The following is a 27649-nucleotide window of genomic DNA, read 5'->3' on the forward strand; positions in this document are numbered from 1 at the left end:
TCGCTATCCTTAGGACATGTCCCACAAAACTTTAAAATGTTATCAAACCGCTTAAGAAGCCACAGTTTGATCCTAGAGAATTGACTAATTACAGGCCAATTTCAAATCAACCATTTATGTCGAAAATACTAGAAAAGGTAGTGTCCTCCCAACTTTGTTCATTTCTACAAAGAAATGGAAGATATGAACTATTTCAGTCAGGATTTAGACCCCATCACAGTACAGAGACTGCACTAATCAGAGTTACAAATTACTTGCTCTTATCATCTGATCGTGGCTGCATTTCTATTCAAGTGCTTTTAGATCTTAGTGCTGCCTTCGACACGATAGATCACGACATTCTCTTGAATAGGCTGGAGAATTATGTTGGCATTAGTGGGCTTGCATTAGCATGGTTTAGGTCCTATTTATCAGACCACTGCCACTTTGTATGTGTAAACGAGGAATTGTCAGATCAAAGAAAAGTATGGAGTGCCACAGGGATCAGTTTTAGGACTTTTTCTCCTTTTACATGCTTCCCCTGGAAGATATTATCAGGAATCATGGAATACGTTTCCACTGTTATGCCGACGATACCCAAGTTTATATTTCTCCTAAACCCAACAAAAATTCACAATTCTCCAAATTAACATAGTATATCAATGAAATCAAAGATTTGATGGCCATAAATTTCCTTCTACTCAATTCAGACAAAACAGAGGTACTAATGATTGGACCAAAAACCGCTAAAATATAATTTGACTCTCGATGGATGTACTGTTACATCGTCGTCTTCAAAGAACTTAGGTGTTATATTTTATACTAATCTGATCTTTGAAAATCAAATTTACAGCACATGCTCTCTGTTGCTGATGCCGAAAAGTTAATTCATGCATTCATGACCTCAAGACTAGATTATTGTAATACATTACTGGGAGGATGTCTAGCAAGTTCAATAAATAAACTTCAGTTGGTTCAAAATGCAGCTGCCAGAGTGCTGACTAGAACCAAGAAAAATTCTCATATTAGCCCAATTTTATCGTCGTTACACTGGCTACCTGTTATATTTCATATTCATTTTAAAATTCTGTTAACTACATACAAAGCTTTGAATGATCTAGCTCTACAGTACTTAAGTGACCTTCTAAAATGCTATATTCTGTCACATTCATTATGATCACAAAATTCTGGCTTAATTCCCAGAATATCAAAATTCACAAAAGGAGGTCGATCCTTTTCATATTTGGCTCCTAAACTATGGAATAGTCTCCCTAACAGTGTTTGGGATGCAGACACTCACTCAGTAAGTCTAGACTAAAGACTCATCTATTTAGCCAGGCATACACCTAATTTGTCCATCAACTCACAATTAGGCAGATGTAGTTAGATCTGCCAGAACCAGAAACATTCATCATGATCATAACTCTGCATAAAATTGAATGGCATCTATGCTATTATTATATTTGTTTCCATGTCTCAACCTCAGGATTCATATCCCAAGGTTACCTGCCAGATCCAGCTCCTTTCCTGCTTGGTGTCGGACTCCACTGCTACGTGTCGCTGAGAGATGACGACAAACTTCAGCCAGTGCTAGCCAGACATCCCTTTGGTTTTTTGACTTAAGAGGATGAACTGATGCCAACTCCAACTGTAATACATCATGATGGCGCCACGGATGACCGCCTCGGTGTGGAGCACTCCTATTGTTTTGTTGTTTTTGTTTGTTTGTCCTGTGTTTAGTAATCTTTTTCCAGTCGGTTTTACCAGAGATGAACTGCTGAACATTCGACAGCTTATACCAGACAGTCGTTTCCCAGTTTTTGAATATTCAGACGTTTTGCTAGACATTTTAGTTGGAGGCGCGGCTTTGTTGTTCAGGAGACGCAGGCGAGGAAGATGAGCCGGTGCGCTGGTCAGACTCTGTCGGCGGGGCTTTCGAACAATGCTGCCAAGCATTCATCTTGCGAATCTCCGCTCTCTTCCTAACAAAACGGACGAACTACATCTCCTCACCCACACAAACAAGGACTTTTCAACCTCTGCTACCTTGTGCTTCACAGAAACCTGGCTGAGTGAAGTCATTCCGGACAGCGCGTTACACCTGCCAGGCTTCCAGCTGTTCAGAGCAGATCGCATCGCGGAGTTAACGGGGAAAACGAGAGGCGGTGGAACATGCTTTTACATCAATGAAAGTTGGTGTACAGATGTAACAATGTTAAAGAGGATGTGCTGTCCTAATTTGGAAGTGCTCTTTATTAACTGTAAGCCTTTCTGCTTGCCGCGGGAATTTTCCTCGTTTATTCTGGTGAGTGTGTATATCGCGCCAAACGTGTGTTTGAATGCAGCGCTGCAACAGCTGGCTGATCAAATCACAGACACGGAACAACAATACCCGGACACGGTTATTATTATTCTTGGGGAAGCAAATCTCACACGTGAACTGCCCAAATACAAACAGCACATTACATGCCCCACCAGAGACAGGAACATTCTGGATCGTTGCTACACAGCAATAAAGGATGCATATTGCTCTGTCCCTAGAGCAGCTTTGGGACTCTCTGATCACTGTCTGGTTCATCTTCTTCCAACCTACAGGCAGAAATTAAAATCAGCTAAGCCAGTAGTAAGGACTGTAAAGAGATGGACCACTGAAGCAGAGCGGGAACTACAAGCCTGCTTCGATTGCATGGTTTGGAGTGTTTTTGAGGCTGCAGCCACAGACTTGGACGAGCTCACAGATACCGTTACATCATATATCAGTTTCTGTGAGGATATGTGCATTGCTACTAGGACTTATTTAAAGTTCAACAACCACAAACCATGGTTTACAGCAGAGCTCAGGCAGCTTCGTCAGGCCAAGGAGGATGCTTACAGGGGTGGGGATAAAGTCTTGTACAGTCAGGCCAGGAACACACTGGACAAGGAAATCAGAGTGGCTAAAAGAAGATATTCTGAGAAGCTGAAAAACAAGTTTTCAGCTAACTACCCTGCATCAGAGTGGAGTGGCATGAAGCAAATCACAAATTAAAGGACTCCTACCCCCAACCCTGTGGTGGACCAACAACTGGCTGATGACCTGAATGTGTCCTACTGCAGATTTGAAAGGCCCAATCTCACACCCCACACCCACTCTGACCTTCACTTCACACAAACACCAACACCTCCTGCAACCCCCATCCTCCCCCTCCTGCTACTCAACCTGCACTTAAGATCTGTGAGGATGATGTGAGCCACATCTTTTGGAAACAAAAGACGAGGAAAGCTTCAGGCTCAGATGGCGTCTCACGTAATATGTCTTTGATCCTGTGCTAACCAGCTGGCCCCCATCTTCACAAAGATCTTCAATAGATCACTGGAGCAGTGTGAAGTCCCATGCTGCTTCAAACGCTCAGTCATTACTCTTGTCCCAAAGAAACCAAAAATCACAGGACTTAATGACTACAGACCTGTCGTCCTGACGTCTGTGGTCATTAAATCATTTGAGAGACAGGTGTTGGCCCACCTGAAGAACATCACTGGACCCTTTCTAGATCCCCTTCAATTTGCTTATCGAGCAAACAGGTCTCTGGATGATGCAGTCAACATGGGATTGAATCATATCCTGCAACATCTGGACAGACCAGGGACATATGCAAGGATCCTTTTGTGGACTTCAGTTCGGCTTTCAACACCATCATCCCAGCTATACTCCAGAATAAATTACACCAACTCTCTGTTCCCATGTCTATCTGTCAGTGGATTACCAGCTTTCTGACGGACAGGCAGCAGCTTGTGAGACAGAGGAAACTCACTTCCAGCACCTGTACCATCAGCACTGGTGCCCCCCAGGGATGTGTGCTCTCCCCGCTACTCTTCTCCCTCTACACCAATGACTGCATCACCAAGGATCCCTCTGTCAAGCTCCTGAAGTTTGCAGACGACACCACTGTCATCGGCCTCATCTGAGATGACGATGAGTCTGCATACAGAAGGGAGGTTGAACAGCTGGATGTCTGGTGCAGTCAAAACAACCTTGAGCTGTACACGCTCAAAATGGTGGAGATGATTGTGGACTTTAGGAGGAACACCCAACACTGACCCCCCTCACCATTCTAAACAGCACTGTGGCAGTAGTGGAGTCATTCAGGTTCCTGGGCACTAACATCTCACAGGACCTGAAGTGGGAGACACACATTGACGCCACAGTCGCTGCTGATACAGTTCTACTCAGCAGTCATTGAGTCTGTCCTCTGCACTTCAGTAACTGTCTGGTTTGGTTCAGCTATGAAATCAGACATCAGAAGACTACAAAGGACAATTCGGACTGTTGAGAGTATTATTGGTTGCCCCCTACACCCCCCCCCCCCTTCAAGAACTATACACTTCCAGAGTGAGGAAAAAGGCTGGAAAAATCACTCTGGACCCCACTCATCCTGCCCACTACCTTTTTGAACTGTTGCCTTCTGGCCGACGCTTCAGAGCTCTGAGCACCAAAACTGTCAGGCACAGGAACAGTTTTTTTCCCAGGCTATCCATCTCATCAACAGTTAAATTGCCCCATTGAGCAATAACTATGTGCAATACACAGTTTGGTCTTTTTTTTTTAAATAATTATCCAACACATCCAACCTCTTCTGCCATTTCATTCCTTTGGGGGAAAAAAAAAACAAAAAACATTTGCACTGTACATAACAGATTTGTATTTGCTCTGTACATAACAGATAACAGATTTGTATTAGATTGCACTATGTGTGTGTGTGTGTGTGTGTGTCTGTGTGTGTATGTACGTATGTGTTTGACCATTTTTTATTTTTTATTATCTATGTCTTGCTGCTGTTTTTGTATTGTTGTACACTGGAAGTTCCTGTCACCAAGACAAATTCATTTTATTTTGGCAATAAAGCTGATTCTGATTCTGATACTTCATATGCCACTGCCTGAACCTTGGACTTATGATGGACCCCACCGAACCTCACCGAAATGCCCTGCAGGTTGAACTGCAATGCACCTCATCATTTATCTCTGCCTGCATCACCTTTGTCTATTGATGGACTACACTTCTGAAATGGAATACATAGACTATCATTTAATTGCTAACAAATGCCATCATCAGCCAACTAACAAAGGGCAATGCATCTATGTGATGCTATCTTTTTCTTTTTAAAACACTGGACCTTAACTTTTACTTAATTTACAGATTTAAAGCCATGACTTGCACTGCACACAAATAACTAATATTAGCATTATATTCATATTGTTTAGCCAGAGGGGAACTGGCCCCCACAGTGAGTCTGATTTCTCCCAAGGTTATTTTTCTCCATTAACTAACATATTATGGAGTTTTGAGTTCCTTGCCACAGTTGCCTTTAGCTTGCTCACAGGGGTTCTAAATACAATTATTATTTATTTAATTTCTATACACATTTTACAATCATATTTAATCAAACTACACAATCATAACTGTAAGACATTATAGGTATTACAGTTTCATTTTGTTGTTTTTATTAATGCATGATTTCCTGTAAAGCTGCTTTGAAACAATGTGTGTTGTGAAAAGCGCTATACACATAAAAATGACTTGACGTTGTTCTGTGTACAGACCACCAGGCCCTTACCACAACTCTTGCATCCAAAGGCACAGGAAGAGCTGGCATGCAGATTGCTAGGTGGTCAGCTCATCTGTTGTGCTACTCAAATGAGGTCAAATACCGCCCTGGGAAACACAATACAACTGCAGACTGCCTTTCCCAAATCCCTTTACCAGAGACGGGTGACCAAAAATATGAACAAGAAATGGTTGCCACTGTTTCTAACTTACCTTGTCTGCCTCTGAGTTCACTGCTTCATCAGAGAGCTGCCCTCAGTTAGCACAACTTTGTGCACAGATAGAGAAGGGTTGGCCTAAGACCAAAAAGGAGGTGCAACAATAACTAGAACCTTACTTTCACATGTGGGATCATTAATTATGCGTGGTGACCACTGTCTAGTTGTTCCACTGTTACTGCATACAATACTTGTCAATTTAGCTCCAAGGGATTGTACTTACCAAGCAAAGGCTTTGTGAACTCTACTGGTGGTCACAGATGGGCAGAAGTGTAGAGAATCTAAATGCCTCACGTTTGACATGTCAGTTGAACGATAAAATGACCAAGCCCACTCCTGCACATCTCATACCTGTGGAATTACCTAGTGGTCCATGGGGAAAAAATTGCCATCAATATTGTAGGACCATTTGAGTCTGCCACATGGTAATGTCGCTATGACATAATGCTGCTAGACTACTAAAGCAAGTGAATGAATGTTACATTTATATAGCACTTTTCTGACACTACACTCAAAGTGCTTTACACAGTGAACAGGGGACACTCCTTAACCACCACTAGTGTGCAGCATCCATGCAACAGCAGTTATAGTGTGCCAGTACACTCACCATTTATTGGTGGAGAGGAGAGAGTAGATTTATAGAGCTAATTAGTGGATGGGGATTATTAGGAGGAGGACATGATTGAGAAGGGCCAATGGGGGGGATTTAGCCAGGACACTGGGGTTACACCCTTACTGTTTTATGAGACATGCTCTAGGATTTTTAATACCCAGAGAGAGTGTCAAGACCTCAGTTTTTATGTCTCATCCAAAGGACTGTGCCTTTTTACAGTCTAGTGTCCCCATCACTATACTGGGGCATTAGGACCCATACAGAGCACAGGGTGAGCACCCCCTGCTGGCCTCCCTAATACCTTTTCGAGCAGCAACCTTAGTTTTCCCAAGGAGGTCTCCCATCCAGGTACTGACCAGGCTCAACCCTGCTTAGCTTCAGTGGGCAACTGGTCTTGAGCTACAAGGTGATATGGCAAGTGGCTGGAAGTAGCTTTTGCATTGCAAGTGACAACAGATGTCATAAACTTTCTCAACGTAATCTTCAGTAGAGAAGGCAGTCCACACAACTTGGTGTCAGACAATGGTCCACAATTGACTTCTACTGCTTTTGCTGACTTTCTGAAGGAGCGTGATATCCAACATGTGCATTCCAGTGTATAATATCCACAAGTCAATGGGGCAGAATAACGATTTAATAGAGTATTGAAACAGTGCATTCAGTCTGCAATTCAGGAAAAGAAACCCTGGAAATTGACTGTTACAAAGTTCAAGTATAATTTCCATGCAACACCACATGCTACCACATAGGCCACACCAATTGAACTCCTATGTGGCCATAAGATGCTTACTAAATTGAATGTATTGCCTGTCAGCAAGGAGACAAAGAACTATATTGAGGTTAAAGACACTGTGACACACAAACAGCAAAGAGTATGCTGATAAAAAGAGCAGAGCATAAGTACCAAAATATAAGGAAAAGGACTGGGTACACATCAAGAAACCAGAGCTTGTATACAAAGGCTCAACCAAGTACACAGATCCACTGTTGGTGAGGTGGAGATGTGGTCCAAATACTTAACTGTTAGATGATGGGAAGAAATGGAATGTATCACGCTTCACTGTTTTTTTTTTTTTTTTTTCTCTTTGTTGCATTGTTTTATTTACAGTGTTTGTGGCTGAAGTGAAAAGGTCTGAATTTGATTCTTGTTAAGAGGACTCAAGTGTGAACCCTCAAAGAGTAGCCTAGGTATTTTTATTGGCAGTAGAACATGGGCAAAATATTACCAAATATTGGTCAAAAGGAATCATGTACTTGCTTTTGGTTTATCATATCGCAGTTCAAATCACAATATTTTTCAAAATAATCGCAATGACTTTTTGTCCAAATCATGCAGCCCTACTCTGTCTCATGGCCTGACTACACTCAAAAAAAAGGATTTTTGATGCTTGTTCAATTTACTTAATAAAAAAAAAAAAAAAAAAAACACAATTCTAGAATATTTTGTCACAACTTCATTTCATTGCATTCTATCCATTTAAACTTGTAAAATGGAAGTTTACTTAATCTATTTATGTTGAGACTACATGAATACTTTTTGTGGTGTTAATGTAATTGAAAGGCTACTGCAAACTGAATAGGACCATACAGGAATAACACAATGTTCAAAGCAAACATATTAGTTGATAATTTGTTTTAACTTTAAGCATCCTCAAACATTAGAAACTGTCTTTATAAATGTTATAAAATGAATGTTCAAGAGTTATCCCAAGTAAAGGCTCACTTAACTTTCTTCTGTGACAATTGTTTTGGCACCCCATTTTTACCATAAACTCTTTCTGTTTAGGGGAGCCCAGGGCTACTGTAACTATCACAGGGAAGTTGTCACAAGGGGTATATCCCAGTAAGTTTAACTCAAGTCCAATTAGACAAATGTGTTTTCCCTTGCAGTGGTTTTGTATGTTGGTTTCAAACACCTAGTTCAAAACAATTAAATTTTAAGTTAAATGTAGTTACATTTTTGTGAAGTCTCTTCTCCAAACCAAAATTCCAACATCAAACAGTATTTTTGCTTTAATAAAATAATAAACTTTATTTTTATATAGCTTTTCAAAGCGCTTTACACAGTAAAAACATAAGCATTTAATAATACAAAGCACAAATATAGTATATAAACATGCATATCAAAACACAGATAATAATAAATTAGAATACAAAAATAAAATAGTCAAGTAAAAGCTATCCTGAAGAAATATGTTTTAAGAAAAGATTTAAAAATGCCTAAAATCTGTGTTTCTCTTATATCAGCTGGAAGTGAGTTCCACAATTTAGGAGCATAAGAAGAGAAAGCCCTGTCACCCATAGAATGTAAACAAGTCTGAGGGACAACCAAGAGATCAGATTCGGAGGAGCAGAGATTATGTTTTGGGGTGTAAAGGGTTGAAAGCTCAGAAAAATACTCAGGAGCCAAACCATGCAAAGCTTTATAAGTGAGCATGAGAATTTTAAAATCAACACGAAAACTGATAGGGAGCCAGTGCAAGGATTCCAAGATAGGAGGGATGTGATCACTTGTCCTGGCCCTAATCAGGATTCTAGCTGCCGAATTTTGCACAAATTGCAATTTGTTTATTGTAAATTTAGAGATGAGCAAGAAGTGCATTGCAGTAGTCAATAGGTGAAAAAACAAAAGTGTTGATCAGTTTTTCAGCGATATAGAAAGATAGCATAGGGCGTATTCTTGAAATATTTCTGAGATAAAAAAGGATATCATTATTCTGCACATGTGGATCAAATGTCAAACTCGCATCAAATATAACTCCTAGATTTTTCCGTTTTCTCTGAAACTCAAAAACAGAGTCATCGACAGATGCAATTGAAGAGCCAGCTTTACTAAGCTGGTGAGGAGAGCCAAGAAGCATAACTTCAGTCTTAATGTTAAGACAAAGAAAATTGTCACATTTTTATCTCAGAAATACTATTTGAAAGATATGAGACTGCCACATTATGGTAAGGTTTAGAGTGGATGTAGATTTGTGTGTCATCTGCATAACAATTATAGAGAGCTCACCAAGAGGAAAAATGTAAATACTAAAAAGGAGCCTAAAATTTAACCCTGGGAGACACCAGAGTAAACAGAACCAATCTCAGACCTACAGCCACCCATAAAATAAATGCCTACGATCAGCAAGATAAGATCTAAACAAGCTTAATGCAATCTCAGAGACAACAAAGACAGTTTCAAGATGGGTGAGTAAAAGATTGTGATCAACAGTGTCAAAGGCAGCACTGAGATCAAGGATGAGGATAGAAAGAGAGCCAGAGTCTGAAGCAATCAGCAAGTCATTAGTAACCTTAACCAAAGACGTTTCAGTACTGTGGAGTTTTCAGAAACCAGATTGAAGGGGCTCAAAAAGATTTTAATAGTGAGGTGATTATGTAATTGAGAGGCAACAACATGCTCTAAGATTTTTGCAAGAAAGGAGATATTTGAAATAGGACGAAAGCTGTTGAAGTTGTCCAAATCCATGTTTCACTTTTTTGGAACTGGAGTTACATCACCGATCTTAAATGCTGCAGGCACAACACCAGTGCACAGGGAGTCATTTATTATACTGGGAACAGCCGGACACAGAGATGTGAAACAAGATGTAAATAAACTAGTAAGGAGAGGATCTGGTATGCTAGTGGTAGCTTTCATGCATGATACCCCTTTACTAAGCAAATCAGGGTCAAGTTGAGAGAAATATGAGAGAGGGGTGCCAGAAAAACTACATAAACAGAGCGGTGAAGCAGAAGAGCAAATGGAGTAGGAAGAATAAGTTTAATAAGAATAAGACTGACATTGTCAGTCTTGGAACTAAAAAAAAATATGGAACTTTTTACATAGTTGATGTGAGACAGGCAATGTGGTGACATGGTTAACTTTGAGCAGTCAATTTAAAGTATGAAAGAGATGTCTGGGATTGCTATGGTTATTTTCAGTAATCTGAGAAAAATATGAAGATCTGGCAGATTCAATTGCTGCTCTATAATCACATAAGTGGTCTTTCCAAGCTTGGTGGAATATGTTTAACCCAGAAAGACACCCCTTATGCTCCATTTTACGGCAAGCTGCCTTCATATAGCGCAGATTGCTTTTATACCAGGGAGCAAAATGCGAAAAGGAAATATTTCTAGATTTTAAAGGAGCAAAGGAATCCAAGTTAGAAACGAGAACATTATATAACGGAGAAGTTGTGTCCACAAGGGCAACAGTAGATGAAAATCAACCTAAAGAGGAAACAACAGAGTTGGTCTGATCAAATGATTTCCACTTTCGAAAATTAAAAATAAGAGAATGTTTGAATGTTTCAAAGGGGCAATTCCAGATTGAAAAAGATGGCTAAATAGTCACAGAGTCCAATGTCAGCAGGTGAAAACTGAGACGCAAAAGAATCATTAGCAATGATAAGATCTAAGGTGTAACCTATGTTATGAGTAGGACCATTAACAAACCTAGTAAAATTAAAACATTCCAATAAAGATAGAAAGTCCTTGGCAAACACAGAGTTTATTTTGGTCAATGTGTATGTTAAAGTCACCCAAAATAAGGAGACACAACATAGACAGCAAATCGGCAAACTCAGACATAAAGGCTTTATTTGGCTTTGGAAGTCTAAAGACTATAGCGATGGTGGTAGCATGAGGGGCATAAATACTCAGAACAAGGCATTCAAATGAAGTCAATTATGGCACAGACACAGTGCTTACGTTATATTGCAGTTTATGTATCACAGTGATATCCCGGCCTCTTCTGGTGAGTCACAGGATATCAAACAATCCATAGTCCGTAGGAGTAATCAAATCAATCAAAATCAAATCACTTTATTGTCACACAGCCATATACACAAGTGCAATGGTGTGTGAAATTCTTGGGTGCAGTTCCGATCAACATAGCAGTCGTGACAGTGATGAGACATAGGTGAGACATATACCAATTTACAATAACATCAAATTAACACAGCACAATTAAACATCTGTTATACACATAATTACACTCAACAATATACAAATAATAACATACACTGTACAGTATACAATACACACTATATAGATACACATTAATCAATAAAAATAAAAAATAAAAATATATTAAAAAAAGTATATATATATATATGTAGAATGTACAGTATTGTACTGTATTGACATTCAGGCTGTCGGTTGATAGTCAGTTGTTAAGAGAGAATATAACAATAATAATATAATTTATGACAGTCCGGTGTGAGATATAAGAGTAAGGGTAATAAAGTGCAGTGCTGATGTATTTGATCGTGGGAGATCAAGAGTTCAGAAGTCTGATTGCTTGGGGGAAGAAGCTATCATGGAGTCGGCTGGTGCGGGTCCTGATGCTGCGATACCGCCTACCTGATGGTAGCAGTGCGAACAGCCCATGGCTCGGGTGGCTGGAGTCTCTGATGATCTTCCGAGCTTTTTTCACACACCGCCTTGTATATATTTCCTGGAGGGAGGGAAGCTCACCTCCGATGATGTGTCTGGCAGCAGTTCGCACCACCCTTTGCAGTGCTTTGCGGTTGTGGGCAGTGCTATTGCCGTACCAGGCGGAGATGCAGCCAGTCAGGATGCTCTCCACAGTGCAGGTGTAGAACCGTGTGAGGATGTGGCGGTTCATTCCAAACTTCCTCAGCCGTCTCAGGAAGAAGAGGCGCTGATGAACCTTCTTCACAATGACTTCAGTGTGGATGGACCATGTGAGTTCCTCAGAGATGTGGACACCCAGGAACTTGAAGCTGCTGACTCTCTCCACTGGTGCTCCATTGATGGTGATGGGACTGTGTTCTCTGTCTTTTCTTCTGAAGTCCACCACAAGCTCCTTTGTCTTACTGACATTGAGGGAGAGGTTGTGCTCCTGACACCAGTGTGTCAGAGTGTGCACCTCCTCTCTGTAGGCTGTTTCATCATTGTCAGTGATCAGACCTACCACCATCGTGTCATCAGCAAACTTAATGATGGCATTGGAGCTATGTGTTGCCACACAGTCATGTGTGTACAGGGAATACAGGAGTGGGCTGAGAACACAGTCCTGTGGGAATCCAGTGTTGAGGGTCAGTGAGGAGGAGATGTTGCTGCCTATTCTAACCACCTGGCGTCTGCTTGACAGGAAGTCCAGGATCCAGCTGCACAGCGAGCTGTTTAATCCCAGAGCCCGGAGTTTCTCATCAAGCTTGGAGGGCACTATGGTGTTGAATGCTGAGCTGTAGTCTACAAACAGCATTCTCACATAAGTGTTCTTTTTTCCAGGTGGGAGAGAGCAGTGTGTGTTGTAGATGCAATGGCATCATCAGTGGAGCAGTTGTTTCGGTAAGCAAACTGCAGCAGGTCAAGAGAGAGAGGCAATACAGAGCAGATGTAATCTCTGATTAGTCTCTCAAAGCATTTGCTGATGATGTGGGTCAGAGAAACAGGACGCCAGTCATTTAAGCAAGTTATTTTTGATTGTTTTGGAACAGGCACAATGGTGGATGTTTTAAAGCATGTGGGGACTACAGACAAAGAGAGGGAAAGGTTGAAAATGTCTGTAAAAACACCAGCCAGCTGGTTCGCGCATGCTCTGATGACGTGATCAAAACGAGCATAAAAAGTATTTAGCTCATCCGGGAGAGAGGCAGCGGTGTTCATGGCGGAGTTTTTAATCCCTTTGAAGTCCGTGATGATGTTAATTCCCTGCCACATGCTTCTAGAGTTGGTGGTGTTAAACTGTCCTTCAATCTTGCTCCTGTACTGGCGTTTTGCTGTTCTGATGTTTTTCGGAGGGCATAACTGGCTTGTTTATGCTCCTCCGCGTTCCCTGAATTAAAAGCGGAGGTCCGCACATTAAGTGCCGTGCGAACATCGCTATTAATCCATGGCTTCTGATTCGGATAGATCCGTATTGTTCTGGTCGGAACCACGTCCTCTACGCACGTTCTGATGAAACACATTACGCTATCAGCATAAAACTCGATGTCGTCATCAGAGGCGGACCGGAACATCTCCCAGCCTCAGGGTGCGCGGTTACCTGCTCACTTATAATCCCATACAGTTCCTTGAGTGCCCGGTCTGTGTCGGCTTGTGGGGGAATGTACACAGCTGTGATAATGACCGCTGTGAATTCCCTTGGTAGCCAGAATGGTCGACACAGAAGCATGAGAAATTCCAGATCAGGAGAGCAGAAAGACTTGATAGAATGTACGTTCCTCTGATCACACCAGGATTTGTTGATCATAAAACATACTCCACCACCTCTACTTTTACCTGAGAGGTCTTTCGCTCTGTCCGCTCGGTGCACGGAGAACCCCACGGGTTCAATGGCTGAGTCTGGAATCTCCGCAGACATCCAAGTTTCCGTAAGGCAGATAATGCAGCAGTCCCTTGTATCTCGTTGGAAAGAGATCCGCGCTTTCAGCTCGCAGAGCTTGTTATCCAGAGACTGAACATTTGCCAGTAGAATAGTGGGTAGCGGGGGTCGATTTGCGCGGCGTCTTACTCTGATGAGAATGCCGGCTCTGTTTCCCCTTTTCCTTTTGCGTTTCCGCGGCCGTGCTGCCCAGACAAAGGGCTCCGCTTGCGTGTTTGTAAACAGCGGGTCGGCATTGAGGAATGTGAAGTCCGGTTTATGGTGTGAGATTGCTGAACCAATGTCCAAAAGTGTTTGTCTGTCGTAGACAATAAGGCAGACAACATCCAAGACAAAAAACATAAGAATTGTGAACAAAACAAACAAAATATTACTATGTTGTGTCGGAACTCACAAGGCAGCAGCCATACTCGGCGCCATCTTGAGTCCAAGATACATCTTGAGTAATCGGATTAAAAAGAAGTCCATCATTTTGTGTGTGCCATGTTTCTGTTAAACACAAGAAGTCTATTTTTTTGTCTGTGATGATGTCCAATAAAAGCAGAGCATTGTTGTTCACAGAGCGTGAGTTAAACTCCGTTTTACCAGACTCTGAGATGCTGAAGAAGACGATGAGGACTCCAAACGGAGAAGCAAAGATAAATTGTTGAGGTTAGCACCAGTATAAAACTGTCTTTCAGCTTTATGCCAAAACACAGGTACAGAGATGGCAGGAGAAGATGAATGGACATAACTGCATTCTGAACTCCAATGGATGTAGCACTTGGGTCACAACAATCCAACACCTCGGCAGAATTCACGTGTGTTCTTCGCCAAATAATAGTTCCATTTTAAATTCAGTAGCTGGCTTGAGGTGTACCTTAAAACCATGCTCGGTGAATTGACGTCCACAGCAATCCCAAGAAGATGTAGATCCTTGGCAAGGCAACAGCTGGGCAGACTCCACTGGAGAAAACTCACAGATAAAAGCAACAGTCCAAGTGCATAAAATTATCCACCACATCGCAAGCAGGGAATAATAAAATGATTATTAATCTTTAAAACTGCAAAACTCCAGAACCCACGCTACCATTAAAAAAATAAAAATAAATAAACAAACGGCGAGAGGAATGGCAGCCAAACCCGCCAGCATTCCTTACCAACAGGCTTTTGCTTTAGCTGTTGTGTAAACAAATTAACACAATTAAATCACACTGGAGTAGATTCAAGCACGGGTTAACTGCAGTATATAATGAAGGTAGATTTTAAGCAAAAGTTTGAACTATTTTCTAAAAGGAATTTTTCATAGTCAAGTCAGGGCAGGTTGCCACGTGTTTTAAATTACATTAATAGAATTTTGGTGTTTCATGAATGCTTTTTTGTTTCATAATTGTTTTACTTGTTAAATTTGGCTGAAAGCCTATAATAGATTGTTTAATATAGGCATAGAGTTGAAGAGATGCAGATTTTGTTTACAAGAAACCTACACCGCTAGTTTAATGGCAGGTTCCATTGTGACAGCTCACCCCATATAGTGTAACAACACTATGAACTGTATGTTTTTTCTGGGGCGGTAATGGTGGAAATGTTCAATAGCCCTTTCATAGCCAAGACTTCAAGGTGTGTGGCTATTTACCAAAATTGACTTTACCAAAAAAAAAAAAAAAAAAAAAAGTAAAGGAGTGTCAACTAGCTCCTGTCTCCCATATAATAACTTTTATTAAATCATCAACATGTATTATATAATCAGGGGCTCTGTGTTTGTGAATGTGCAACGTCTAATCCAATTTTCGTGAGAGCGCTAATTCTAAGTGCAATTTTCGTGCCAGTGCAAAGTGCAAGTGGGTATGGGAGGGAGTGTGGGTGGAGGCGTGCAAACTGAGGATGTATACTATGTAAATGAAGTGGCGCAAAGCAAAATGTGCTATTTTCCTAAGAAATATGTCATTGTGCTAAGATGTTTCAATACCACCTCTTAACTCAGCACAAAGTCCAAATTCAGTTACAGCATTTGCAGTTTGGAGATTTCACCAGCAGGTGGTAATACATTTCATGTCCAAATTCTGAAAGTACAGAACATCAAATTATGTCCATTCAGTCACTGTTGAAGCCATTTGTTGAAACAAATAATTATGAGATTTGTGTTAAACTTTCTAGAGGTTGTTTTATTATTTCAATTATTATTATTTTGTTGTTATGTTTATATGTATTATTATTCTTGTATATTTACAATTGTATTTATGATTTAATTTTGACTAGTAATTTTCCAACTGTCGTTATAAATGGGGCCAGTGGAAGAAGTTGGAGAGAGTAAAATGTTTGGATTTAGTATGATTTTCTTTTTACCAATTCGTTATTTTTATTATATTTTCATTTCATTTGTTGTAATTTGAATTTTGAAATATTTTTGGTTTCATTTTTTCGTGTTTCAATAAATGAATTAAATTTTTCAGAATCGATCTGTAGAACTGAAGTGCGCACCGATTGCACTGTTAATACTAGCCATGATTTGTGTTAGTAGATGAAAATTCTTAATAATAATTACTTAATTTAATGGAGCATACATCCAAATTCTAACGAGAATCACATTTTCTATGCCTTAAAAGGAGCATGTCGCTGTCATAGAAATATGCCTGACATTCATCAAGGATGCAGTTAATGCATAAAAGTACGTAATTTTAAATTCTTCTAATTCATTGCATACAGTGCATTTACACTTATTAATGTGCTGTCTTCATTTAAATCATTGGTGCTTGAGGGAATGGACTATATAATATGACGCAGACACTGGAATAACCGGAGAAGAACCTCAGAATTAAATTGCACTTGACCCATCCCATGCATTTTGAATGGGCAATTTCGCCAAACCCACTTACGCCTAGACTTAGCGCATGCTTGCTCGAAAATACCAAAACTTCATGGCCATGCCCATTGACTTTGCACTTATGGCTTTAGGCATTGCCCTGCGCGTAACGCTTGTGCTCTTAAAATCTTTCATAGTCAAAATCTTTTTCACCTCGGTGGGGGAGGGGGGTACTTGGAGCATGAGTCGTGTCTTATGGTTCTTTAGGCTATATTGGTTCAGGCCATAATTGCTTAATATATGAGAAAAAATAGATGCCAGCCACTCCTTATCCATCCCCCAAATCCCGAACTCTATACACCAACAACAACCCTCCCTGTATCATCCACATTTGATCATAATATATAGTTGGTAATGGTTACTCACCCGTTGCTTATGCCTCATCCTTCTATCGCAAAGATAACTATGAAGTTTAAGAATTCATTGAAAAAGCCAGACTTCACACCATTAATTAAATGCCATAGAATATATTGCAACTAATATATTTTGTTCAGCAATACCTGTGTTGGTACCAAAACCCTTGCATTTCACAAAAACCTTCCAGTATCAAAAACCCAGATGTGTACAAAGAGCTAAAAAAGGATATCTTGAATCAATGAATAATTCTTTAATTTCACTTTATTTCTTCAGTGATTCTGGTATTTTCTTTCTTTCTCGTTCCCTTTCTTTCTGTTTTCTGACCTTGCTTGTCTTACTGCATGCCTTATACCTTATGTTTTCCGCAGGCAAACCATTCTTTTATGTGACTAAATTCCCATATAGTTTTCAGATTGTGCATAAACAGCTATGTAAATCTAGGGCTGGGCTTGTAATACTTCTCAAGTTCTCTTCGTTCTCTTACCGTCACTTCTATGCATATTCCCTCCCCTTTTCTCTGTTTTTTTCTGACAATTTTGAAAATATTTGCCATGAAAATAACTGCAGACCGAAAGTCAGTCCTTAAACCATATTTCCTATGCTTAAGAGATTTAATTAAGAAGACACCCTGCTTTATTCAAGTAAGTCTTGCAGAGTCCAGTTGTTGTAAATTTGTTGTTCTTCATGTCTTAGAAACCCTTGTGTTGTGTTATTTAGCATTGGCTTAATTTTAGGATTTTCTTTTAATGCTTAATGCTAAAGAGGCTTCCTTTTAAGTCTTATCTTATAATACAGTACTTTGTTTTTTCCTTTGTAATAACTATACAAGCCTTCTTGATTAATTCAGTCCCCACAAGGAAAAATTATAGCAATGCAAGTGTATGCTTCAGTAAAACACTGAGGCTGTAAAGTAAGCTTGTGTCATTTATCTCTTACTTTAAAAACCTTTCCACTGTGCCACTAAAACTTTGCTTCTACTTTTGCGTTGGGCATGGACATGACATGGACAAGTTTGCATAAAACTTTGATGTGCTCTGACTTTTTTATTTTTTTTAACACACGTCAACACTACATCCCAATGCCATTCCTAAGTGCTGTGGCATATCCAGGACATTTGTACTGGGGTGGCCAAGATGGGGCATAGACCTAGTGTGGGGTGGCGATACCGGGAGAAACTTTCTAAATGGCACATGATCAAAATGTGTAAATATCACATCGCTTTGCTTCAACATCTACACATGTAGAATAAATGAATTCTTAAACTCATGTTAGCATTCACTGAATTGTTTGTATTCAATATCAGACTGTTGTTTTGACATTTGACAGTTTTCTATTCCTGTTCTATTTCAACCTATTACAGTTTCTGGGAATCTTTGGTTATTTTAACATAACATCCATTTTTAAACCAGTAATTGTTTAGGAAAAGTCAGTTCCACATTTTTAAGAGCTATTCTCATTGTAGAGAATGAATCTTCGTATAACATCAGGTATAGTGTATAATCATTAAGAGATACAAGTACAGGTGATAACTGATTGAGGCGCAATTCAGTCAATCATTCAATCAATTATTCATTCATTTATTAGCTATAACTGCACTGTCCAGCAGAAATATTGTTAAATTGGGTACAAATTAGTGTTTGAAATTGGCTACGAGGGCTTATAGGTGTCTGTCTGGAAACCCCAAAATTGCAGATTGAGCTCTGAATACAGTAAAAAACAAAACTCTATTTACAGTGTCTACTCAGGTTTATTTTCCACATGTTCTGATAGCTTCAATTACTTTGAATATTACCAAATAAAATAGTTAGTCAAATCCTTTGCGGCATTTAAGTGCAATTTGCCCTGCCTCTGCATATTTAAAATGTCAAATAAGGTATAAAATCGTTGAAGATTTTATTGGTCAGACTGACCAATAATACACATAAAGAGCTCATAAATAACTCATGTAAAGATTTAAAGTACAGTTACAGCACAAACCCTTCCATTTCACACACAGATTAGCCATATATGTAACTTATAGCTATTGAACATATACATCTGTAAAACGCTTTACACACCTCCGTCATTAAATCAGAAAACATGGCATTTCATATTTCATGTCGATATAAAGATAACATGCTGAATGTGGTGTAGGGTCTAGCTTACTCTTTAACCTAGCTACTGTAACAATGAAAAAATGTTTTCACATTCACATGGAAATTCGGGATAAAGTAAACGTTAGATTAGATGAACATACCTCTAAAATAACAGCTTTCTTTTTGCCCACAAATCAACGTCATCAACTCATTGGAAGTTGGAGGTAGACGCTAGCTCGTGTCAGCTTCGTGCCTCTGACTGACCATTATACTCCAGATATGGCGCCCGCTGCCCGCGACCTGTGGCACCTGCCAGGTCACCCGTGGCCTGCCCCTCCCCCCACTGATCAAAGATCAGCTCACACAGCTTCAGTCCCACCACTACTATAATGGTCAGAAATATAAAACTGACCCTGGGTCAGTGTGGCTCTAAATCAACAAATGACCTGAAATGTCATCTTTGATTGACAGGTGTTTCTAATGGTTCTTCATTCTTGTGTTGATGAACATGATGAACTACCAATCAGTTCTGGGGTGGCCACAGGGTGGCCAATGAGATTTCAGGGGTGGCCCAGGCCACCACAGGCCACCCCCTAAAACCGCCACTGCCTAAGTGGCAGCCTGGAGATTGCATGAAAATGTCAATCCACTTAAAGTTGTGTGAAAATGTTCATTTATACTGGCATTCCATTCCTGCTCTTTGTCTCTTATGTTGCTTTGTAATTAATAAAAATTGTATTTATGTTTTTGCACAAACATCTCTTTCCCTTCGTGCCCAACTACCAATCAAGGCTTTTGTGTTACAAAAAGAAAAAAAAAGTTAAATGAGTCAGTGGAGAGAGTTGCACTATTTGCCCTGGCACTCCGATCTTAATATTTTGGTGAGTTTCAAATGTGTTGGGTGAGCTTTCGTTTCTGATCACTGACCTCTTGTGAAACAACAGCATCTGCACTACTGTAGAGGCAAAATGATGGATCTCATGTACACATCTGCCACATAGTAGATTCCCAAACTTTATAGTTTTATACTTTTATCTGTTTTGCTACTGAAGTTTCTATCCACTGACTTTGTGAAAATGAGAGAGATTTCTGTTTTTATATTAGTCTATATTAGGTGATGTTTTCTAGGCGGTGTTTCCAGGCCCTAAAGGGTGGGGGGTTATTTTGAGGCAAGGCTCTTTGACCAGCCAACTTCTGGGAAAAAACATTAACTTTTCTAATTGTTTACTGCTGAATTTCACAGACTTTCTGTCTGTTCTCTCTCAGATCTAGGCACAAGTGCAGTAATGGGTCTCATTTTTCAGACAGTGTCTGAGAAGAGAAATATGTAGAAGTTTAGTGTCTATTAAGAGGGTGTGTTCATACCTCATGTTCATGACACTTAAAGATGTTTCTACTTCATACAGCACATTGTTGCATTCTTTGAAAGTGAGATCATGGTGAGGTGAAATGGATTAATACAGAATTAATAGCAGTGTAGTTCTACACCAGTAATTTGCAAAAAAAAAAAAAAAAAAAAAAAAAATCAAAATGAAGCTGAAATAATGCAGATTAATGGCTTAAACAGAAACATACATCATCGATTAAAAGTGCTTTCAGTATTTTTTTTCTTCATTTAAAAAGATTTTAATACTAATTAATTGAAGTTTTGAAACATATAAAATCATGACCACTGACATGAGATGAAGACATGGAGAGGGTGCTCTCATGGGGGCTGCCATGTCATGACCAGCTGAATGCTACTCGCTTAATCTAGGTAACTGCCTTGTTATTGGACACTTTCACTCATGGATTAAATTTGACATGGCTGACTGTGAATGCTTTATAATGCATTCGATAATGGCATCTTTAACTGAAAACTATTGAGGTTTAATGAAGCTGCATCCATTCCCCTAGGTGTCAGTGTAAGTGCAAGATGACATGAACAAAACGTACTAAGTGCACCTTTAATACATTTTCAGTTGATTGTAGAATATTTCACTGAGCACTTTATTAGGAACACTATGGTCCTAATAAAGTGCCCGACATGGTCTTCTGTTGTAGCCCATCTGTCTCAAGTTTCAACGTGTTGTGCATTCTGAGATGCCATTCTGGTCACTACAATTGTACAGAGTGATTGTCTGAGTTACAGTAGCCTTTCTGTCAGCTCGAACCAGTCTGGCCATTCTCAGCTGAGCTCTCTCATCAACAAAGCATTTATGTCCGCAGAACTGCCACTCACTTTATGTTTTTTGCACTACTCTGAGTAAACTCTAGAGACTGTTGTGTGTGAAAAAACCTAGGAGATCAGCAGTTACAGAAATACACCAACAATCATGCCACAGTCGAAATCACTGAATCAAATTTTTTCATCATTCTGATGGTTGATGTGAACATTAACTGAAGTTCCTGCAGGTTTGACGATTCCTGTAGAGTTGCTGCCAGATAACATGATTCTTCATTTCTATTTCTTCTTTGTTTACCCTCTTTCTCTGTTGATAATTGGATATAGATTCAACATTAGCAAGCTTCCTGTCGAACTGTGATGCACCTCACTGACCTCTGCCTGTATCATCTTGGTCAAAGGATAGACTACACTCTCTTAAAATGGAAAACATAGACAATCAAATTAATTGCCAGCTAAAGCCTTTATCAGCAATATAACAAAGGACAATGCATCTATAGGTGGGTTTCCATCCAACTATTTTATGCACATTTTGAAATTGTGCATAAGAAATCCTAAATGGAAATGTTTGATATGCAAATAAACTTTCTAAATTTGCTTAAAATTGAATGCGCTAGGCAGGGTTGGGGAGTAACGGAATACATGTAACGGGATTACGTATTTAAAATACAAAATACAAGTAACTGTATTCCACTACAGTTACAATTTAAATCATTGATAATTAGAATACAGTTACATTCAAAAAATATTTTGATTACTGAAGAGATTACTTTGCATTTTATTGTAATTTGTTTCATTTAATATTTAGTCCTTTCAGACCTCTTCTGCCATTACATTCCCTTGCACTGTACATAACCGATTTGTATTTACATTTGCATATACAGTATATATATATATAGTCTATTGTGTATTCTACATATACTTTTTTCTTTTCAATATTTATCTATTTTTATTCAATTTTAATTATTTTTTAAATGTTTTGTTGCTGCTTTTGTATTGTTGTACACTGGAAGCTCCTGTCACCAAGACAAATTACTTGTATGTGTAAGCATACTTGGCAATAAAGCTCATTCTGGTTCTGATTCTGAAAACATTTATACATATATAAAAGTGCATTTGAACAGCGGTGAAACACTTTCTTATGATGTTACATTCATATGAGCAGACAGAGAAGTAAGTTTGAAGTTTGGAGCAGAAGAAATAGAAATAAACCTTGTGTAAATTGTCAGCTTTACGCTAAGCTAAAATGCTATATCTAGCCGTTTTACATGCACGTTACCAGGCACGATTTTTATTTTTTTTTTATCAAGAAAGTTCACGTTGGATCATTATTTCTTTTTTTTTAGTAACACCTTTGATATTAGGGCAAAAATCTTATTCTTGATAATAATTTTTGTATTGTTTTCCTGCAAAAATATCTAAAAATCCTTAAAACAAGATCAATTAGATTGATCTTGTTTTAGAAACAACAATGCATACGATATTTAGGTTTTTCAGAGAATGTATTTTTAACGTGTATTTTGTCTTACTGTACTGGCAGAGTTTTTATAGTCAAAACAAGTGAAAAAAATCTACCAGTGCTGAAGAAGTAATCCAAAGTATTTAGAATACGTTACTGACCTTGAGTAATCTTACTAAATACATTACAAATTACGTTTTACAGCATGTATTCTGTAATCTGTAGTGGAATACATTTCAAAAGTAACCCTCCCAACCCTGGCGCTAGGAGGAGGTGGATTTTCTAGAGTACTTGCTTCAATCTTGCAAATAAAACTGTCCCCAAAGCAGAAAGAGGTGATTCAGCTGCTCCATTGACGAGGCGGCTCCCTCATGATAATGCGCATTATGTAGTGGATGGAAATGCGCAACAATTCGTATTTTCAGAAATGTGCTGGATAGAAACATTTTGGATAGAAACTCGTGAACTTCTGCAGTTAATTCAGGATGGACTTCAAAGACTTTTTGTCATTAATCTTACAGTTCATACAAAATAATTTTGCTTAAACATTGGCCCCTAACATTTACATCGTTTACTCATTTAAACTATTACTTGTACTAGACATAAAAACTAATCAAATAAACTAGTTTAGTTTAGTTCAAACACACGCACACACAAGGATAAACATAAAACCTTATACTGGAGAAAAGATTTATTTAGATTTTACAGAAAGACAGACTGATGTAGAAACTCTTCTGAATACTTGATTATGTGTTATACTGTTTCATCGTCCTTATTTCTGTGAAGCTTGTTACTACATACTGTTGAAATAAAAAGTTATCAGCATGTTGTTTCAGTATGTCTTGCTTATACATAACACATAACATATATCAGAGATGCATTCTGGAAAATTTACAATCATTAAGAAATTAAATTCAAGAAATTAACTTTTTATAAACTCTTAATTTTACATTCAAAACATGTATGAAAACTCCATAAAAGTTAATTCATTCTACCTTTTTTTTTTTTTTTTTTTTTTTTTTAAAGAGTGTAGTACTAGTGTTTAAAAAATCAGTACAATGTTAATTTATTTATGTTTGGTTCAAATATTATGATCAGCCTTGAAGGTCTTGTAGAATGCTGTTTTAGATGGATTGTTGTGTTAAGTAATTTAGTCCTTTTGTTAAAAGAACAGTGTAGTATTAATTTTATTTACACTTATGTCAAAAATGTGAGGTCTGCCAGAAAGACAGCCATGGTCACAAAATCTTTAGCATGTATGCTTTTTCACACCAGTTTAAACAATACCCTTTTAAAGACACCATTGACAATTGTATTGAACCTTCAGTCAAAATTATTGATGTTAGAGGGAAACCCCACTGTTGTAATGGAAAATACAGTGCTGACGTGTGAGGCAAACATAAGGGTGCCAGAAAGACTGAAGCGCAGCTGTAGGGTGGAGATGATGTGGTCGCAGATAAACACCCATAACTTCATAAAATATTAAAGTTTACGTGTTGATAAAATGCGTCAGTGGTGAGATTGTTAAATGGTGCATGACATGACCTGAATTTGAAAAATCAGCTGTTACATCATACAACATTGTTTGATAACCATAAAAAAAAAAATCTTTTTGTTCTTTTTTTTTTATCTTTAATTATCTGATGAAGCAGACTGTAATGGGTTCAGGATGGGCAAGGAGGCGGCGGGAACCAGCAGAACAGTCAACATAACTTTAATGACATAAAAGAACTGAAACATAACATTAAACACGGATGCACACACACAGCAGCTGCATGTGTCTCTCTCTCTTGAACTGGCTTCTCTGGCTCCCATTTATCTCCCTCTCCTGCTGATTAGGTGACTCAGTGCTGGCTGTGCACCCTCACAGCCCAGCCACGTCCTCCTCCTCGTCACACTCCACTGCCCGATTCAGGCCGGGGCGCCATTCAGACTGGCTTACTAGAGGGGAGATGCTGCCCTTCTGGCTGTTCCACCACCCGATAGTCCTCCCTGCCTCCTGGGAGCCTGGGGAGAGATGAGGGGAGGGAGAAGGGAGAGAGAAAGAGTGAGTAGGAGAGACAGAGAGAGAGGAGAGGGAGAAAACTTGCTTGCCAGTCCCCAGACATGCTGTTGCCTGGTCTTCAGCCACTCCTCCGCCCTCTGGCGGACGACAGCCGCTCCTCCCCTGGCGGACGGCAGTGAGTCCTCCACTTCCTGGTGGAAGGCAGTGAGCTCCCCCACTCCCTGGTGGACAGCAGCTGCTCCTTCATCTCCTGGCAGATGGCAGTGACACCTCTATCCCCTGGCAGATGGCAGCGGTGAGGACTCCGCGACAGTGCATCCCTCCTCCTTCCCGGGTATCGGCACCAGAGTAACAGGTTCAGAATGGTTAAGGAGGAGGTAGGAACCGGCAGAACAGTCAACATAACTTTAATGACATAAAAGAACTGAAACATAAAATTAAATGCATAGACACACACACATGCAGCGGCCGCGTGTGTCTCTCTCTCGAACTGGTGTCTCCGGCTCCCCTTTATCTCCCTCTCCCGCTGATTAGGTGACTCAGCGTTGGCCCTGCACCCTTACGGCCCAGCCACGCCTTCCTCCTCATAACACTGACCCTCAACCTGTGCAGCTATTAAACACTGTCAGACTTTCTTATCCACAGCATACAAATTTGCAAGCTTATTGTTAACAGCAGGATGGCGCCATCTCTTGTAGAATATCATGGCTTGTGTAACAGTTCAAAACAATTACAGATAGCCTACTCCTTGTGAACATTTTTAAGGTATGAAGCAGATAAGAGCTATTCATAATGTGAGACTGTTGTGATCAACAAATGGAAATTTCATAGAGAGTAGCAATATAATACTGTAGTAGTAGTAGTAGTTTTCTTTACTTATCCCCGTAATATCTCCAACTCCTAAAAAAGAATGGGTGCTGTGGTCTAAGACAATTTTCTAAGCTTTTCTGAGAAATATGGTTTTGGATATTTGTTCCAGACTGGTCATGGGATAAACAAGCAATTTTCTTGCAGTAGTTAACATTTTCCTAAGCGAATTCTTTTGTGCAACACAGCATTACCAAACCAGCAGATGATACAAAAAGCCATGACACTCAATAAAAGCAATGAAAAACATATTCAATATTGAGGCATTTATATTGAAGGAAACCAACTTTTTGTCCCTTGCTGTTGATGGCTTCGGTCCATCTATCCCACTCCAGCTTGTAATCTAAAACAACTCCAAGGTATTTATACTTTGTAACCATCTGAACTGGCTCTCCTTTAACCTCTTCAACTCTGCGTACCCTCTGGCAGGTCCAAAAGGGGCCGCTATGTTGCACAAAATGTTTACACTTAAAATGTGCAAGTTTCCAAGTACATAAGTCAGGCATATGGGGTATCGTTTGAAAGCTTAAAATCGGAACTTTTCAGATAGTCATTTCACCTAGTGGTAGAAATATTAATATGAATATAAATGTCTTTCAAATAGCACTTAAGTAGACAAATCATATATCAAATGAAAGCTCTCATTCTCATTCTTTATTTTGTTGCCCTAATACCACACTTTGAAAGATTTTAAAAAGTGAAATATGATATTTGTAAGACATCAAATACAAACGTCTCTTTTATGCACCGATCACTGCTGTTGCCCAAATAGTTAAAAACTTTATATCTTCTTTTACCTTTGGCAGTTTTCCTTAGTCCACAAGAGGGTGCATTAAATACATAAACGATAAAACACCATTATATTATTGCAAAGAACATTCCGGGCTGTTAAAAAAGAGCATTTCATTTTCAACTAATGTGCATAAAATAAATGAATAAAAAGTTTTAGTCAGTCCATATTCTCAAGTGTTAAGTCAAAAGTAAAATTAGGGGGGTAAACGCTTCAGTATACAGTACACATGGTGTTACACTTACTGATGCCACGGTATACCACCCCCGACTCAAGCTTCATAATAACAGCAAAATACCACATTGTTTTTATTTAGTACAGTATGTAGGGTAGCAAAATTCCCAGATAGTAGTGGTATTCGGCTGAACTCGTGGTGAAGCGGCTCAGACTATGAGCCCAGGCCAGGGGCTGTTCAGACAGACGGAACACAACAGAATGGAACCAAACACAAGGATCTCGAGACAGACAGACATTTCCAAGTTGAACATCTTTCATGACAAAGCATTAAAAAAACTCATTACTTAATCTGAGAAATGCTTATAATTGAGCAAGATGGAACAGCCAAGTGCCTCCACCTACTGTAAGGGGCTGTTTATACCGAATGCTATTGGAACCATCAATTTGTTTTTCTATGTAAACGCAAGCTAGATGTATGTCTTTGTTTTTTTTTATTCAGCGTCTCATGCAGGAGCGCTGTTTTTTAGATGCTGTGTCTAATTAAAAATACATTTTAAAAGCATCTTGAGACAACTGCATTTTGTTAAACTGTATTTGTTGCGCTGCGTCTAGACTTTTTTAGTGCAAGAATGCGATCGATTTGAAGTCATCATCAGTGCTTGGCACAAATCCAAAATTCGAATACACAGTTTTAGCATTCGAATGTGCATTTTTTCCTTAAATTTGATGAATATTCGAAATTCTAATTTTTGTTTGACAGCCCTACCATTCAGGGGCTGAGATATTTGATGAAACAAAGAGGGTGGTGCATGAACTGAAAATTACACTGAATGTCTATGGGTGCTTCTCATTTCTAAAATTGTGGATCCTTGTTTCCTTTCCTTGCTTCCTTTCCTCGCTTCCTAGGTCCACCTTCTTAGGAAATGAGGAAAGGAAACGAGGACCGTGGAATCAAAGCAAGATGGATTTGTAAAATGAAATGTCCTGCTCACTCGCGCATCACTTCAGAGTGCGTTTTTGCGCAGCTGCGGTACCTCGGTGCGCTTGACGTTATGTTATTGAAACTTTATTTATTAATATATTCATGATAAATCCAAATAATTCAAGATGCACTGTTTAATTATGTGTCAGTTATGGTTTATTTAAACTGCAAAGGTGATTCATGAATTAAAACTATTGTGTC

The 27649-nt window shown here is 39.3% G+C and overlaps 1 protein-coding gene across 2 annotated transcripts in view; it reads left to right on the top strand.

Moving 5' to 3' along the window:
* LOC127456496 (uncharacterized) overlaps positions 1–27649 on the top strand; it is a 77554-nt gene that overhangs the window by 43822 nt on the left and 6083 nt on the right. Inside the window, exon 3 of one of the 2 annotated variants that reach the window (XM_051725022.1) lies at positions 1466–7801. The exons of the other annotated variant lie outside the window; for it this stretch is intronic. Within the exon in view, the coding sequence (XP_051580982.1) occupies positions 1922–3007 (1086 nt within the window). The 5' untranslated portion in view covers positions 1466–1921 and the 3' untranslated portion in view covers positions 3008–7801. Of the gene's footprint in view, positions 1–1465; positions 7802–27649 lie in introns of those variants that run through there. 2 annotated transcript variants of the gene reach the window in all.

Source organism: Myxocyprinus asiaticus, chromosome 18 (genome assembly GCF_019703515.2).
Source record: "Myxocyprinus asiaticus isolate MX2 ecotype Aquarium Trade chromosome 18, UBuf_Myxa_2, whole genome shotgun sequence".
Classification (NCBI taxonomy): Eukaryota; Metazoa; Chordata; class Actinopteri; order Cypriniformes; family Catostomidae; genus Myxocyprinus; species Myxocyprinus asiaticus.